Genomic DNA, 19368 nt, shown 5'->3' on the forward strand with positions numbered 1-19368 from the left:
ACACCTGGCGCAGTCACTGTTATCATGAAGTCCTTTTACCAGAGTGATCCAGAGTGCACTCAAGTGTGTGGTGGAACTGAGATGTGAGAATCAGTTTGACTTGCTTTGGGAGGAATTAAGCAAACAGAGAAAGAATGCAGAACCCCCGCAATCCCTGCACAGAAACAACGAAGAGAAGAGAGGACACAATGGAACAGAAACAGAATGGAAGGAGAAAAGACAGAATGTAAAAGACTTTATTTTAGAATCCTGGATGCAGTAGTTGGAGAAATGTCCACCAGATTTAGTGAGAGAATTAGTGTTTTCTGTGGCACAGCAGTTTTTGCAAGATGAAATTGCCAAATCAGATGAAAACTGTACAACTGCTAGCATTTTGCAAAGATACAACGATACTCTATCCGCTATGCCTACCATGCTGCAAACACTGAAGCTTGGATTAACATTTGGAGCATCAACTGCTACATGCGAGAGTTTATTTTCAACACTAAAGAATGTGTTCAGCGACCACCGAAGGAGTATGCTTCATAAAAGAGAAGCAAATCTGATTCAACTTACAGTTGAGAGGGACCTCACATGTAAGTTCGCTGGAGAACTACATCTAGAAGACTGCAGCTGTTCTGAATTAGCGTAAGAAAGCTTTTTGACTTATATGACTAACGTTTATTGTTCTATGATTACTATGTTCTATGTAATACTATTTCTTGGAGAATTATTAGTTGGTGAAGTTTCCTTTCTTGACTCTCCTTCAAATTTTAGCATGTTAAGCAATGTCACACAAAGAGTTCTGTTTTTCCCAAACATCAGCAGGATTGCAAATGTGTGTAGTATTGGTACAGATTTTATTCTGCAGTTGAATAAAGATATTATATTAAGTAACTTACATTTTAGACGTTTCGTCTCTTACAGAATGTCACGCAGCAGTGTAAATGAATATGTCCTTTTGAACGAATCAGCTGCATTAAAGATTCAATGACTCACTTATTTATACAGTCAAATGCTTTGTTCCTGAATGAATCAGCCATGTGAACAATTCATTTTAGTGACTCAATAGTGACTTGCCGCCACCTACTGGTAGTTTTAGTTTCATAGTATCATATTTAAAGTAATCTTTAAAGGTAGGGTAGGTAATCCTGTTCAGAAACATTTTTTTTTATACTGGGTGAAATGGTCCTTCCATTCTGATAGTAGTCAATACATTATGTGTTCAGAAAAAGGAATGGAAAAAATCTGACCTCTGTAGCAGCTGCAGGACAGTAAAAACTCTGACCAATCACTGCCATTCGGTGCGAATGTAAAGAACCAATCAGATGCCTTCATGTCTCGTGCCCGAGCACCACTGCGTGCACAGCCCTGCGTGCACTCATCATCACATGTCACCGTTCCTGGAAATATTCAGCTCACTACACCGAGTAAGCAGGAGTTTGCGGCACAATGGCTGAGAAAATGCAGCAAAAAGTACCAATGCCAGCTTTGCTACTTTGCTAAACTACTTCCTCGGACCCTGCCCGCACTCTTGAACGACCTCCTCTGCTTCGCCCTCGACCCCGGAGTGGACCTGTCCTCGAACCGACGATGCGGTACTTGTCACCGGAGTGTAACATTAGTCCTCATCAGAGTCAACAATGTTTTCATCATGGAAACTCTTACATGCAAAACACCGTATATGTTATGACTCTTACACGAAATTCACCTTCATCACAGTGTAACTGATGGTAATGGAAAAACGTGTATCAATGCAACCTAGCTTTGCCTTATAAATATAGCTCGTTACCTATAGCCTAAATATAGCTCGTTACCGAATCAAACAAAATATATTTTAAACTTTACCAGTATCGATATGCTAGCTTGATAGTGAGTACTAAAAGCCATCATATTTGTTTATATTCATAGTGATAAAGTTAGGTATTGTATTACATGTGATTCTGACATGATGTCACTGCATGCACTGCGCTCCTTCCTCTCCGCTCGTCTCAGGTAAATAATAAATGCGTCTTCAGCTGAGCCTGAGCGTTTGGCGTCGCGCGTTCATGTGTTTTGGGGGCGTGGCTTTGGAAGGAGCCCAGAAGGGAGGGGGTGGAGTGAATGGAAATAATGACCTGTGTTTACAACAGTCGTGAGAGGTCTACAGACACTCGATTTTTATACTTTCTTTTTCAGAGTACTTACATTTTAATTATGTATTGGTATATAAAGACAGTTTAAACAAATTTGGAATGTTTTTTTTTCTGAACAGGATTACCTACCCTAGCTTTAAGTAATATTTAAATCTTATCATTTAAATAATTTCTTATATCAGTATTCAACATTTTATTTTTAAAACATAAAAAAAAAAAAAAAAAAAATGTATGCATTTATAACTGTAGGTTAATGAGCTACAGCCTGTGTAAATGCATCTAAATGGCACTTCAGATGCAGCTTCTGTTATCTGCATTGGAAAAACTAATTTTGTTGAGACTGGTTTGCTTGCTAACAGCCCTATAATTTCTTATTCCAAAATGTATTAATTAAATATAAGATGATGTATACATTTAATTAGGATAGAAAAATTGCCCTTATAAAGGTACAAATGCCCATATAAAGAATAAAAAAATCAATTAAAACTTGTTGGTTTATTCTGTTACTGCTTGGAACCAACCACACAGAATATGAAGAATATCTACCTTTGGGAGTCTGCTGTACCAGAATAATAACATACTCAAAAATATTGCATAATTATTGTTATTGTCAAAATATATTTTTTTAATTTATTAATTATTTTGTGTCAATATTGGATTGCACAGCCCTACTACCAAACCAAACATGGTATTATCCACTGGGAAGTTTCTTTTTTTATTTACATATCACCTGAGATTCACCAAAATAAAAAAATCTCATAAAATTATGCAACAGCATTTCTTAAATATTATACAGGGTGCAAACTTCTCACTGACTTAGTATAACATAGTATAAAAGTATGAAAATAAACTTTATTAGAGAATGAAGACAGATTTCTCCATTTGTCTTTTGGTGTTAACCATTACAACTAATAGTTGTTTTAAATATATGCGTGTTTCATGGTGATGCGCATCGCTGTGATCAGAGCGGTTCATACTTTGCAGTAAATGATGCTCCATCTCTGCAAGCTGAGTTTGAGTCACATATAACATGCAACACATGCCAAACCTCTTTCCAAACTTGAAATGAGAAGTATCTACAAAACTGCTGACCATCAAAGAGAACATTTAATGATGTCTTTACTCCAAACTCACTTCATATCATCAGTCGAGTGTTTGAAATAACTTCCTTTTGTGATCTGACAGAATGAGGAACAAATTATATTATTTTGTTCTAATGAAAATTACCCAAGATGTCTAGAAGACAGATAAACCATATTCTGTTGCTTTCGTATGTTTATTGTCTTCATGTTTCATAGGTCAAAATGTCTCTATTTGCATTTTATTCTGCTACAGCGATATCCGGATGGCTTTTGTCCATATAAAAGATTTCCTGGAATGTCATAAGTTTTATGACTTCTATGAGTCTCACTTGTGGACTTTCTGCATGAGGGCGCTCTCCAGCTACGAATATGAATGAAACAAACATTATACAGTACTCACTAATGCTCACAACACCCTATTTTTGATTAAAACAAATTAAAAAAAGCATTTTGAAGCTTCCAAATTTTGAAGCAAACATATGGAAATCCACAAGATTATCTCTAGTGTAGAGAAGTGTACAGCTTTTTTTCTCAGTGGATGCGTAAGATTTCCTGACAAAAAAATAAGAAATTACTCTCACAGATTTTTATCATTATAATTTAATACTTTATAATACAGTATAACTTTGGACATTTCTGATGATTTGTAGGAAAATTAAGCTTTATTTTCAACCAAAACTGATGGATATTGTTTGGATTGATTAGTAATGTTGGGCTATATTATTGACTTGCTTATAATGTTAAGCAAGAGGTGTTATGTTCCGGCAGTCTGCCATTTTTTGGCAAATAAAGAAAATGTTTGTCTAAAAACATTTCTTGTTGGGGTGCTGCAGTCACCAAACAATGTATATCACACTGGATTACAGATACCCTTTCTGAGGTGTGCGGGTTACTTTGTGGTAGTCAGTGGTCAGTGGCTTCTTCTACAACAGTATCTAAGGGTGCCCCCCTTAACAAGATCTTCTCTGCACACATTCATAAGTTTTTAAAGTCTGGCTATGGATCATAACCCCAGGCTCACAGGTCCTTTATTGGTCCTCCAATGATCCATCCTCTTGAGCCTATAAGATCTGTGACTTGCGCTAATCGCTTCAGCCTTCTTCTCTTTCACAAGATGTGTGTTGCGGCAGGTCTTCTATCAGACAGTAGAAAATGCCTGTGCCGTTTTATAGACTTGATGATGCGCTACGCTACATCAGCTGAACTCACGGGCGTCAATGAACACACAAAGAATTCCCATAGTGTCTACAACATGACACAGCATCTCATTCCCTTCTCAGGAAACATAACAAACATAACGTAACCCACAGATGCTTTAAATGCTTTAAGTGAATTTAAGAATCAGAACAACATTACAATGTCCAGTTTTGAGATTTGCAAAATATTATATTTAACAGTGTCATTAAATGTATGTTTTTTGGTGTTATTTTAAGATTAACTGTGTTAGATCAGGGGTTCCCAAACTTTTCAGACCGCGACCCTCAATATTAGACTGCTGACGACCCGTGAAACCCCTCCTCCCCCTCCTCCCCCTCCTCCCCCTCCTTTCTCCTCTCTGTGTTTCCCTCCGACAGCTTGTGAGGATTTGCGATTTGGTTACATACTGACAGAGCTAAAACAAAAAGGAACACAATCTCTAAGCCAGGCTATTTTATTAACAAATTATGGACAAAAACAAATACATCCATAACTGTGAAATGCTTACAGACAGAATACGAACAAGCTGCCTATAACACGCATACAACAATAACTTTGTAGGCTATTCAGAAAAAACGACTAATGTGATGGATGGGCGCTGTGCGCGGAGCAAAGCAGGTCCACTCTAGGTTCAATTTTGGAAATCGCCACCCGCAGATCATCTTCCACGTTAAGCCGTGACCTGTGTTTATTCTTAATGTAAGTCAGCGCGGAGAATGTCTTTTCGCATAAATACGTTGAGCCAAATTGCATGAGTACATCCAACGCGGCTTTCGACAACTGTGGATATTCCAGCGCGACAGAAACCCAGAACTCATCCAGCGTCTTGCCGTCAAATGCCGTCCTCAGGGTTCAGACGCCAGATGATTTGCCGTGGTTACATTAAATGGTGACCTTATCCAGTCATATTGGTCGGGAGCGTCTCCTTCAGGGAAATACTTATGAAAGTGATCCAAAAGAGACTGAAGGTGAGCCGTAATAGACGCCTTGATGCTGTTAACACTGAGTGCATTTTCCTCCATGAATTCTTCCAGTTCAGAAAACATGTCTATGCGTCCCATTTCCACTCTCTCTCTCCAACGCACCAGCTTTCTCGCAAATGCCTGCACTTTATCATTAAGGTACAAGATGTTTGTGTTTTCACCTTGCAGGGACAAATTTAGTCCGTTGAGTTTTTCAAAAATACATGACAAATATGCCAGTCTTGTCACCCAGTCAGCATCAGACAGATGCTCAGCAAGTGGGGATCTTTGGTCTGTGAGGAAAATGCGCACCTCATCTCGCAGCTCGTACAGGCGTCTCAGCACATTTCCTCGCGACAGCCACCTGACTTCTGTGTGTAGGAGCAGGCCTTTGTGCTCTGATCCCATTTCATTACAGAGAGTGGAAAACAGTCGTGTGTTCAGTGGACGTGATTTTATGTAATTAACAATCTTCACAGCAGTGTCAAGAACATGTTTAAACTCCGCATTCAGGGTTTTGCACGCGAGGGCTTCTCTGTGTATGATGCAGTGCGTGAAATTGAGGTGAGGTGCAACTTGGAGGACCCGTGCCTTTAGTCCTTTCTTTTTTCCGAGCATTGCCCTCGCCCCAAGATAGTCCTTCATCTTTAAGTTTGCTGTCCAGCTTATTGAAAATGTCCTCGCCCGTGCATGATCCCTCCAGTTGCGTACAAAATAACATTTCCTCATTTAGTTTCCCCTCAAAAAATATATCTGACAAATACAAGGAGTTGAGCGGTGCTGGACACGTCTGTGGATTCATCCAGTTGTAAGGCGTACCTCCCACTCTTCTTCACTCTGTCAATCAGTTGACACTTGATATCCTGAGCCATGTCTGTAATGCGGCGGGATACAGTCCCATCAGAGAGCGGCACTTGTTCCAGCTCAGCGGCCAGTATATCTCCATGCATGACGCGACTCATAACTATTGCTGCTGGTTTGATTAAAGTTTCTCCAATGGTGTGTGGCTTTTTGGTCTTTGCAATTAAATATGCCACTTCATATGAAGCCTTCTGAGCTTTAGTGGGGATAGCTGTTTGTTTAAAAATTACTTTTTTTTGTCCCTGTAACTCTTTCTCCTTTCTGCGGAAAAAGTCAGTGGGTTTATCTGTGAGGCTGGGGTGTTTGGTGTTCAGGTGTCTTTGCATTTTCACAGGCTTCAGACTCTCATGTGCGAGGACTTCGGAGCACACAACGCATTGAGGGTGTTGTACCTGATTTATAACAATGCACGTGAAACCATAGTTTATGTATTCCTCTTTGTATTTTCTGGCTTTCGAGGAGGGATGGTCCGTTTGCGGGGCACGGGTTTGGCGGGCTGCCCTTCCAGAGGTGGAGGGTAGTCCTGGCGGCTCATCCTCTTCTCTGCCCTCTGTATTTTCTGCTGATCCCACTCTCTCATCAGCAGGCATCTCTGCTCCCTTCTCGTTCTCTTTTGATGATAATAACCACCGTTTCATTTTTTATCAAGTTTAGATCTCAAAATAGACCGATCGCTGTTTAGAAAACACCAAATGTGCATCTAGCTAGCTAGCGCATGTTGTTGTGCTGTAAATTGTGATTGACATGTCACACTGTCATAATTAATCGGAGCAAACGTTTTATTTCCAGTTTATTTAAATTATCCTAAATTTATACTCACATCATTACAACCTTTTTTAACATAAAAAAAAAAGAAACAAATAAAAAAATTACGTTTCTGTAAATCATCTCGCGACCCCCCGCTCCGGGTCGCGACCCCCACTTTGGGAACTACTGTGTTAGATGATAGAAAGGATATCTAAATGTAAAAAATGGTAAATAAACATGCACATTATAATATTAATAATAGACTAACCATTAAAAAAATGTAACCGTTATCTGCAACAGTATCTTTCTGTTGTGATACTTGCAGTAATAATACTGAAAACATATATAGCCTACCCTGTGGTATATTTAACATTATAGAATTTAAAAAGAAAATGAATTATTACAATATGAGCACATCATTCTATGAAGATTTGCTTTAGTAGTAACTTGTGTAGGGTGTGCTAATTCAGCAGGTTAATCTAGAGAATACATAAAATTATAAATGTTTAATTTGATAATTAGTAGCTTTAGTTACATATTGTAATGTATACTGTAATTTGAAAATACATTAAGCCTTTCCCTGCTGGTGTTTTCTAAAATAGTTGCGAGCCTATTCACAAAACTTTCATGGCCCCCAGAATATTTTGTTGTTGGAATATTTTAAACAAACAAACAAAAAATGTTTAAAAAATCTAGCTACATTAATTTTTATCAACAGTCCAGATGTGGGTACGTTTTGTTAAAAAGCAAAAAAAAAAAAAAAAAAAAAATTGAACTGAGAAAACTGTCAAAGACTACATCTGGATCGGATTCAGAACAATGATCAACACATAAATGGAGTAGATCGAGTCCATGAACACCCCTAAAACTTCACAGTCATTACCTCTTCATGGGTTCCACATTTCATTCGTTAATGTTAGGCAGTTTTGATTTATAGGTTGTTGAATGTTTGATGATCATGTTAGCTTATATGTACGTAAGCAATCTTCTACCCCCTTCTTTAGGGGTGCTTCTCAATACTCAAATTGATGCTTCCTTGTTTCCTCGCTTCTCCGTCCTCCAGCCCTTGACCCGGAAACCGATCGAATTCAGCGATCTTGAAGAACATCTCAATTCTCTAATTGCATCGCAAGGAGGTGAGGAACGAGAAGCGAGGAAGCTTCCTGAGGAGTCATGAGCAAGGATACACAGGTGTAACTTCCCCTCATATCCGAAAGGCTGGAGCTGAGAAGCGAGGAAAGGAAGCAAGGATGTTCAAATAAGAAATGAGAAGCACCCCAGATCTTCTCCTTTGCTTGTTTTTGGATCAGGAGATTCTGTACTATTTCAGAAGATGTGTAGTAGCGCCCCCTACTATATTACAGTGAAAACAGGCATTGCCAGAAAAAACTTGTCTATGGCAGGAAAGCGTCGTGTCATAAATGATGGAAAATCTCGTCATTGGCAGGGAAAGAGTTAACTGGCATATTGTGATGTTAACGCTACATAAATCAACAAGTGATATTGTAGGATTCAGCAGGCACTTAGTAGAATACCCAAAAAGGTTATAAGAGCCAATCTGTTAATGTATTGAATTTCACCTGTAATATGATAAACAGAGTTGAAGCCGATCCCAAATCTCCCGACTTTTGTTGGGTCATCCTGCTTGATGCTTCTGCCAACTCTCTGGATTCCCTCCCAGTCTTCCTCTGTGAAGGCTGCATCATTGAAGGCATAGAGAGCCGGTCCTGCGATCAAAGATACAAACAGATGATCAAACAAATAAAGAGTAGTCTTTTGCCTATAATAAATACTTTCAGTATTGTCAAAGACTGCTCCTAATGAATCATGTCTCCCATACTGTATATGTACTATATGCACGTATTTGCAGCAAAGATTTTGACCTAGATTTAGATATCTGAGATACAAACAGTTTAAGATACAACAGTTGTGACTGGTGCTTTTCAAAAGAGGAAAACAGATGTCAGTTATTAATGGAAAAGTGTGTCTAATTTATTATTTTGGTTGCTCCCAAAGTAGCTAAAGCTGGGGACACACTTAACGACTATAAACCTATAATCAAGCAGTAACGTAGACTGTTATTCTCGAATCAGGAATTAAAAATGAATTGGTTTGTTCTGAGCAAAATCTCTAGGATATTGTTTTCCGGTTTAGAGTAGCAGTTAGAAGAACGAAATAAAATACTGCTTGATTTATCCTTTATTTAAAATGTTATTTGTGTATTTTAATATTATCAGTCTACAGTAAATGTACAATGCTCTCAATATGCTATTTAATGAGACTGCCAACACCAGAAACATCTCAGGTTACGATTGTAAACCTTGTTCCCTGAGAAAGGAACGAGACACTGAATCGACTTTGACACTTTGGGGAACGCCCCCCAGCGTAGCGTCTCTGAAGCATGAATGAAACTAAGCCAATCATGATTGGTGTTGCATCATGACGTAACTTGTGAGGGCATACACGGAAGCTACAGAGGGACGCCGGCACACAACAGCGTCAGCTTTCTGTTCTTCAGCAAGTGCTCTCTGTTGACGTGTCTGACTTATTTGGTGTTGCCTGTCAAGTTCACAAAGCACAATATATATATATATATATATATATATACGGGAGAAGTTACGAAGCTATATATATATATATATATATATATATATATATATATATATATCGATCCTCTTTCCTTCGAATCAAACTTCTTTCTTTTTCCATGTTGTGTGCAGTACTTGTTTTTTCACTCTAAACTCTTGTAAGCAAAGAACCAGCGATCTGGGTGGTGCATCGTGGGGAGGCTTTGGTGCGAGTGCTCTGTGGCAGCGCTGTATTCCAATCTCTGTTTCCGTGAACAACAGGCCAAGCTCCGACTTTATAAACCTTGTCACAAACTCTATTAGGTTGCTCTATGTCGGTTAACTTTGTTTGCAGAGCATCTTGATTCTTCAAGGAGTGCGTCACTTGCTTCTACATTCCATTCTTCCATGTCGGCTATGCGTTGTTCTGCTTCCCTCACTCTGGTGTTCGTGGTTTGCAGTTCGCCTGAGAAGTCTTTAAATTTCTGATTAATTTCTTCTCTAAAATTGTTCAGCTCATTCCGCATATCATCCCGAAGTGAGAGTCGAAATGCACCCATATCATTTTTGAAGTCTGCTCTAAACGCTCGTATTTCATCTCAAATGACCTGTATACCAGAGCTAGCTACTGCTTTGTTTGCTTTTCCGGCATCGCCATTATTTCCATTACCGTCCTTTTTCCTGTTTGGAGCCTGCTTTATTTTTAACCCTTTTTTGCTTCTCCCCTTCCATGTTAAACTTTAGCTTGTTTTTAACTTCCCAATTATATTTTCCAGGGGATTACAATCGACCGGTCTGGAGACATTATTTCAAACAAGCCATCTGCTTCAGCGCTACACTGGAAGTCCCTTTGCTGCTTATTCTGAAGTTTTTACAGAATGCAGTTTCACTTTTTTCTGCAGAATAAAATGAATAGCCTCTCCACAGCATAGTCGCTGGTGTCAGTCACAAAGTAAAAATGTTTAGATAAATCTTTCTGAAATATTGATCTCTGAATTAAAAAAAATATTTACTATAAAAACAAAACTACTCCCTTGTTTAAAAAACAGAAGGTAAGCAGTGAAACTCCTGAACTCTTCATGGTTGTGACATATGAATGAGGACAAATGTAAAACCTTAAACAATCTTTTGTTGCAGGCTCTAAAGTAATTTTTAAATCTTAAGTCTAGTGTGATTTAAATCTGCTGTCAGTGTTAATGACACAAATACCTTGATACTTTCCGAGCTCTTCAGTCCACAGGCTCTGAGTCTCATAATGCCTCTCGTCATGAATAAACACCACACGTGAAGCTCCTGCATCATCTGCATTCTGGATCAGCTCCTGGTACGTTACAGGATTAATATTAAACACAGATACGATGAGATATTTAAGATACATACCATTTAACAATGATGTGAAAGTATTCAGGCAATATTTAAACCTTTTTTTAGCCTACCTTCAATATTTGTCCTCCATCTGGGTACCTTCTCAAAATCTCTTTCAGGTAATCAATGAATGGTGGAGACGTCGCACCAAATTTATTTCTGCATTGAACATGTAAAGTTAATCACAAACTGCACAAAACACAGACAGAGCAAATTCAAGGTTCATTGTGTAATAAAATAAGTACAAAATCAGCTGGAATTATTTGTAATCCAGCAGCCATATAACCCTGTAGCCCAAGACTGGTTGTCCACTGAAGCTAAGCAGGGCTGAGCCTGGTCAGTATCTGGATAGGAGACCTCCTGGGAAAACTAGGTTGCTGCTGGAAAAGGGGTTAGTAAGGCCAGCAGGGGGTGCTCACTTACTGTCAAAGAGCACGTCCTTCAGATGAGATGTTAAACCGAGGTCCTGACTTTATTACCCCTTTTCCACCAGCAAGAACCGGGTGCTAGTTCAGAGCCAGAGCTATTGCCAGTTCGGAGTTGGTTCAACTGACAAGCATTCTAAGAACCGGTTTGCCTTTCCACAGGCCAGAGAGCCGCCACAGAGCCAGATCTTACGTCACATCTCATGTTGCGCGGCAGCGCTAAAAACAAACACACCAGGCTTGTTTGAGATGGTTAGGCTTTTCGCAGACCGATCGGCACATGACATCAAAGCACTGCGAAAGCGATCCAAAAGCACAAGGAGTCGTATGCTCTCCAAACACTCCCGCAGCTCCGATCGGTCCGCACCGCTCCTATGCATCAAGACTTCCATCAACAATGGCGGTCGTTGCGTTACTATTGATGCTCATGGCTTTGCGAACCTACATCGGCATCCAAACAACATCCGTAACTTGCATAGACGGAGATTACAATCGAGCTGCTATTAGCTTGATTAGCTGCTATTTAAAAAATGGCGGTCACAAGTTTCTGTTCGTCTTGTTGGTCACGGTAACCCCGCCCCCAGCCCCTGACGCAAGCGGTTCTTACTTCTAGCCCAGCAATGTTTTGGTGCTACTTAAGAACCACTTTTACTGGTTGCTGGTGCTTTGGGTGTTGAAAAAAAACAAAGAACCGATTTGAAACTAGGCTCTGGCTCCGAACCAGCACCAGCACTGCCTTGGTGGAAAAGGGTATGTGGTCATTAAAAAACCCACTTCTTGTAAAGAGTAGGGGTTTCCTGGCCATATTCCCTCCATTGGCCCCTGCCAATCATGGCCACCTAAAAATCCCTATAATCCGAATTGGCTTGATCACTCTCTCTCCTCTTCACCTATAGATGGTGTGTGGTGAGCACACTGGCTACCGTTACATCATCCAAGTGGATGCTGCACACTGGTGGTGGTTGAGGAGAGACCCCTGATATGATTGTAAAGCGCTTTGGGTGTACAGTAGTCTCATTTAATTTAATTTCAAAACATATTAACTTATTGGCTAATATGACTTTTTTTCATATATGTGCTTTATCTGATGACTCTCAATAGCCGCTTTCCGACCGGAGGAACATTTTCACAGTTCCTAGAACTATTGGCTAAAGTACCCGGATGTTCCTGCAGTGCGAACACACCGACTAGGAACGACTTTAGTTCTAGGAACTCCATTTGGAGGAACTAATTGAGCTCCTACTTCAGAGTAGGGTCTAAACCAGCGCTATAGGAACTACCCGTGACGTTAGTGTACGCTGATGACCGAGCGCACGCAATACACCAGCACCTGCCATTTTTAAAACAGCTATATGTAAACACACAGATTATAGCCTATATATTTACTCCAGAAACTAGATACAAACATGTAAAACAGTGATAGATGGGCCTCTAAACCTTTATGCTGAAGAGAAAATCAACTTTGAGGGGACCAAGTCAAACATGATTATGTATTTCTGCTCAGCTAGCAACACTGGACATCAACCACACGGCATAGGCTAATACCTTTTTTTTCATATACTGTCTACTTTCTATAACAGTTCTATCTAATAAGATATTAAACAGTACTGTTAGACAGATCGCTAACTAATAAACACAGAGAATGCGAGCATTGTTTGCTCTGGCGTTCTCAGCGCCGTCAAAATAAAGGTCCGTCGCTCCGTCAAAATAAAAGTCACCGTGCTTGCATCACTCCCTTACCCCTCCTACCAGTTCCTATGGCCACTTGGCCAGTGCGAACGCAAACAGCCAAACCGAGTTTGAGGAGAGTAGTTCTTAGAACTGTTTATAAGTGGACTGTTCCTATAACTAAGTTCCTGTAAATACTTGGTCGGAAAGCGGCTATAGTACCTTAACACTCCACTCCATTATATCAGTTATGGGATTATGCATAAAACATGCAGTGATTAAAACCACATACTTTTTTTTCTTCTTTTGCCTTGATGTTGAACTCATTGTCCTTCTTTTACATTCTCCTGTTTAAAAAAAAAAAAAATCACTTTCAAATCGTGGCCTAAATCACAGTTCCCTTTCAAGGAAACTCGCGCTGCGTCGATTGGTAACGCGCTGTGGGAACACTCTACGTGATTGTGTCGTGAAGCACAAGTGAAATCAGTCCAATGGTGTGACGACCAGGTTCACCAACCAGGAAACAATAAAGCCTGCCCAAACAGTGTAATGCTAGCTTCTGTGACTTCAGCAAGCACTCTATGTGAATCGTGTGTCTTATTTGGTGTTGTCTGTCTTTTATATATATATATATATATATATATATATATTATGGCGAGCAAGCAGCAGTTCAGATTGTGTGTTCACCCCTGACATACTATCATACTATCATCTGATAATATGGCTGCCTCTAAGACTCTAGTGTCAGGAGTTTGTTGAATATGTTTGTGATGTGGCAGGCTGGTCCTCACCGCACACATTCGTGAGGTTTTACGACCTAGTCTTGGGCTCCACACCTGGGGCTCAGGTGCTCTCCTCCTAGTGCTTTCTCGATTCACACTAGACAAACACTGTTCATTATGGCGGCGTGGGTATAGACGTTCCCACTGCGTCAATGGCTCAGCGCAAGTTCCCTTGAAAGGGTTAACTGAGGCACACACATGTGCAAAATGTTAATCATTTAAAAAAAATAAAAATAATAAGAGGGATCATAAACATTTGCACTTTGCCCTAATTCATTTTTCCATACAGTTCATAAGAGAAAATAATAGATTAATTTACCCAACTGAACTATTTCAAACTTTACATACTGCACACTTGAATCTTATACTGTGTGTTGTAACCTGGTTGATCTATGACTGTTTTCATGTTTTGTGATTGTTGTTCATGAGTCCCATGTTTGTCCTAGCAGTGAAACTGCACACTGTTCTTCAGAAAAATCCTCCAGCTCCTGCACATTCTTTGATTTCCAGTTGATTTGATTTCCGTTTCAGTTGAGAAGGATCTCATATTTAAAGCTTTTTTCACCTTTCCAAATTTTGAGATCCATGTTTTCACACTGAGGACAACAGAGGGACTCATATACAACTATTACTAAAGCTGCAAACATTCACTGACGCTCAAGAAGGCTACACACCACACCAGGAGGTGCTATCGCATTTTACATACGTTTAAATTATTGTATATCATGTGATAAGTCACACATACTTGCAAACACACTATAGCAGTGATCTCAAACTCAATTCCTGGAGGGCCACAGCTCTGCACAGTTTTGCTCCAACCCTAATCAAACACACCTGATCCAGCTAATCAAGGTCTTCAGGATTATTAGAAACTTCCTTGCAGGTGTGAGTTGGAGCTGGTTGGAGCTAAACTGTGCAGAGCTGTGGCCCTCCAGGAATTGAGTTTGAGACCACTGCTATAGTGTAGTCAATGTGTAACGAGATAAATATCATAGTTTGAGGGTTCTTTAAGTAAATCCTGCAGTAATGGTATCAAGCTTCCTATTGGCTGCGCTGGTGGCGCTATAGCCTACTGAGTTCGAACGATCTGCAGCAGAGATACAGAGGACTGCTGTGGGTAAGTCGTTTCTGTTGTAGCTCCACGCTAAAAGTTAAAAATATAATTTTACATCAAATGTTAGACACTGTATGAAAAGGATTGCACACAATAGACACTGAGTGTTTTTTTTCTGTTCTTATTTATACGGGTAGTTTTATGTCCGTTTTGATGCACCTTATGATCTTTCCATGTGTGCCATTTTTCCATGTGATTTCTAACGAGGTGAAATGTATTTTGAATAGGTGGAGCTGTGACAACACTACATGAATTACTATCTTCTCTCTTTCGCTGCACTGTGTGCAGGTAATTGCTTTTTATAATTTAGTTTTTATGAATTTACTCTGTTCACGTAGTTGCATTTTCTGTATAGAAAATATTTGGTACAAACTTTTTCATAAAGCACTTAATTCATGGTTTTACTAAAAATGTTATTTCCATTAATTTCATACTACATTTAAGAGTTACAAAAAGTGGATGATGTAAACTGTGTAATCTGTCTTATATTCAATATTATATTTGCTCTTTGTTTTAAATGTTTTAAAAGATCACAAAGCAATACGTTCAAGAAGACAACATTGAATTGTTTAAAGTCTGTGTAATTTTCCTAGAGAGATTATTACAGATGTAAGTTTTATTTTTGTTTGCAGTTTTATTAAGTACAATATAATGTTAATGAGTAATGTTTACTGTTACACTGAGAGCAGCAGAGCTAGAGAGAACTGCTGTAGGTGGAGCTGTAACAACACTACAAGACTTACTATCTTCTCTCTTTCACTGCTCTGTGTGCAGGCATAAAATAGAGGCCAATATCATCCACGTTCAGAGTACGTGTCCTGTTGAAGGCTGGGACAAATCGGGTCAGGAAATACAAAGGTCACAAATGCTTATGTTAGAGCTCCTCAATCTGAACAACTTTGACTCAAGAACCACTGGTGTCAATCAAAATGTTGTGTCAATCAAAAATGTAACTTTAGTCAACTATAGATTTAATATAAATCTTGTAACTTCCTACAGCAATAATTATTATAAAATAAAATAATTTGTAAAAATTTATAGATTTAGCATTTGGATGGGTGTAAGAGGGCCATCCAAAAAATGTGACCAAGTGTTCCCAAATGCCTGGCCCTATACTAAATGAAACTTTAGAATTTTATAAAATTATGTAAACGCATGCAAACATATAACGTGCGATAGGTGGCACTTTAAGTTTTATAGGTTGAAAACTTTGTTTCTTTGGAAAATTACCAAAAATGGCTGAAAATGGTCATTTTCATCCCGACATGTACAATGACAATTTTCATCCCTTTATCAAATTTCATGTGCAGATATATATATATATATATATATATATATATATATATATATATATATACACTCACCTAAAGGATTATTAGGAACACCATACTAATGCTGTGTTTGGCCCCCTTTCGCCTTCAGAACTGCCTTAATTCTATGTGGCATTGATTCAACAAGGTGCTGAAAGCATTCTTTAGAAATGTTGGCCCATATTGATAGGATAGCATCTTGTAGTTGATGGAGATTTGTGGGATGCACATCCAGGGCACGAAGCTCCTGTTCCACCACATCCCAAAGATGCTCTATTGGGTTGAGATCTGGTGACTGTGGGGGCCATTTTAGTACAGTGAACTCATTGTCATGTTCAAGAAATCAATTTGAAATGATACGAGCTTTGTGACATGGTGCATTATCCTGCTGGAAGTAGCCATCAGAGGATGGGTACATGGTGGTCATAAAGGGATGGACATGGTCAGAAACAATGCTCAGGTAGGCCGTGGCATTTAAACGATGCCCAATTGGCACTAAGGGGCCTAAAGTGTGCCAAGAAAACATCCCCCACACCATTACACCACCACCAGCAGCCTGCACAGTGGTAACAAGGCATGATGGATCCATGTTCTCATTCTGTTTACGCCAAATTCTGACTCTACCATCTGAATGTCTCAACAGAAATCGAGACTCATCAGACCAGGCAACATTTTTCCAGTCTTCAACTGTCCAATTTTGGTGAGCTCGTGCAAATTGTAGCCTCTTTTTCCTATTTGTAGTGGAGATGAGTGGTACCCGGTGGCGTCTTCTGCTGTTGTAGCCCATCCGCCTCAAGGTTGTGCGTGTTGTGGCTTCACAAATGCTTTGCTGCATACCTCGGTTGTAACGAGTGGTTATTTTAGTCAAAGTTGCTCTTCTATCAGCTTGAATCAGTCGGCCCATTCTCCTCTGACCTCTAGCATCAACAAGGCATTTTCGCCCACAGGAATGCCGCATACTGGATGTTTTTCCCTTTTCACACCATTCTTTGTAAACCCTAGAAATGGTTGTGCGTGAAAATCCCAGTAACTGAGCAGATTGTGAAATACTCAGACCGGCCCGTCTGGCACCAACAACCATGCCACGCTCAAAATTGCAAAATTGTGATTGGTTGATTAGATAATTGCATTAATGAGAAATTGAACAGGTGTTCCTAATAATCCTTTAGGTGAGTGTGTATGTATATATATATATATATATATATATATATATATATATATATATATATATTTTTTAAGGGTGTCACGAAATCGATCGAAATTAATGCTCAATCTCGATTATCGAATCAAAAAATGGAATCGTCGATGCTGCCACGCCCCATATGTCACGTCACCTCGGCTTGCCTGTAATAGGTAAAACTCCTTTTCTCGAGAATATTGAAGCCTTTTTTTAAAACGCATTGCAGCTGCACAGCGAGAGCATCATAGCTCGTCTGAGCGAGGCTGATTGGCTGTGCTGCGGCAACTGCACGAACCTATGGCGAGTTAGCAGTGGCGTGCGGTTCAATGAGAGCGCTTGGCGCCGTGCTAACCTCGAGCGCGCCAATTTGGACGCGGCTGAAGTGTATAAATTCAGAGAAAACTCGCCAAAGGACTTTAGGTTTAAATCGACTGAAGCGAAGTACCAGATATGAGCGAAATAGCAAGGCAACGCACAGTACTCGTTCCCTTATCTCTAAGGGAACCGAGGTTACGCAAGTAACCAAGTACGTTCCCTTACGAGAACGTTCTCTCGTACTGTGTTGCAAACGCTGTGGGAACCCAATTTAAAACGCCGTGCTATTCGCCTGTGACTGCTCTGAGGAGTCCAGGGAGCCCCGGGACTATAATAGGTAATAGGTTATATTGTTTAAGTTTCCAACTGACTGAAGATATAAGTTATTGTTACATTATGTTGTTAAACGTTTTAAATTTGACAGTGTAGTGTGTGGTACATTGCGAACAAAGGTCAGATATTATTATATTGCATAAAAGTCTAAAAATGGCATAGCTTGTGCTTTCGATTTTTTTTTTTTTTTTTTTTTTTTTTTAAATCGAGAATCGAATCGAACCGTGACTTTAGAATCGTAAATGTAATCGAATCGAGGATTTGGAGAATCGTGACACCCTATATATATATATATATATATATATATATATATATATATATATATATATATATATATATATATATATATATATATTTATTTATTTATTTATTTATTTATTTATTTTTTTTTATTTTTTTATTTTTTTTGAAAGATCTTTTTAAAATACTTTAAAAAGATAATTGAGATATGATTTCCAAAAGAATAAGAACAACTGTAAAATGTAAATGTGAAATAGCTCATTCAGTTTAGTGCAAAAAAAAAAAAAAAACTAAATGTGATTTGTATGATACATATATATACACTTAGGTCTATAATTAAAAATGTTTTTATGTTAAGTTATGTTACATTAGTATTATATTAGTCACGTTGGTTCCACTTTATTTCGATAGTCCACTTTAGACATTCTACTAACTATAAGTAACTTTGCAACTACATGTCAACTAACTCTCGTTAGAGTATTAGTAGACTGTAGTAGACTATCTGTAGACTGTTAGGTTATGGTTAGGTGTTAGGGTTCGGGTTAGTAGAATAAGTTAACTTATAGTTGCCAAGTTACTTATAGTCAATAGAATATCTGTTGGGGAACTATCAAAATAAAGTGTTAGCAAATATTAAGCATACAGTCTACTAATACTCTAAAGACAGTTAGTTGACATGTAGTTGCAAAGTTACTTATAGTTAGTAGAATGTCTAAAGTGGACTATCGAAATAAAGTTTTACCGTAACATTTCATTTTCTCTCCTACCTTAAGTGGTCCTTCAGTGCTCTGATGCAGAGTGTATTCCAGCGATCAGGAGGAGACAGATAAAGCCACTCTAGGTTTCTGTTCACTAGAAAGAGCTTGTTTAGTGAACATGAAACTTACACTCCTCCTTCGCTCATAGTTCAGTAAATGAGTTGTCAAATAAATCAGTTTTCACTCAAAATAGCTTAATTTTTAACTTAGCCAGACACTTAAAGTAACTGGTGCAAACCTAAAACAGAAATAAAAATGCCTACTTAAAAAAAAAAAAAAAAGTTATGCATCTTCATGATACAGAGTTGTTAAAAAACAAAATTAACCTTTACAACAAACTTTGCTCTG

General features: G+C 38.8%; 1 protein-coding gene across 1 annotated transcript in view; it reads right to left on the reverse strand.

Annotated features, from left to right (window-relative positions):
- The window catches only part of LOC307164363 (sacsin-like), a gene marked incomplete at its 5' end in the record, with an annotated part of 40781 nt that extends 27466 nt beyond the window's left edge, over window positions 1–13315 (reverse strand). The window contains 4 exons of the mRNA XM_079881158.1: window positions 8544–8690; window positions 10740–10851; window positions 10967–11054; window positions 13281–13315. Of these exons, the coding sequence (XP_079737284.1) occupies window positions 8544–8690; window positions 10740–10851; window positions 10967–11054; window positions 13281–13315 (382 nt within the window). The remainder of the gene's footprint in view (window positions 1–8543; window positions 8691–10739; window positions 10852–10966; window positions 11055–13280) is intronic.
- Window positions 13316–19368: the final 6053 nt, after the last annotated feature.

Source organism: Squalius cephalus, assembly GCF_949319135.1.
Source record: "Squalius cephalus genome assembly, chromosome: 9".
Taxonomy (NCBI): Eukaryota; Metazoa; Chordata; class Actinopteri; order Cypriniformes; family Leuciscidae; genus Squalius; species Squalius cephalus.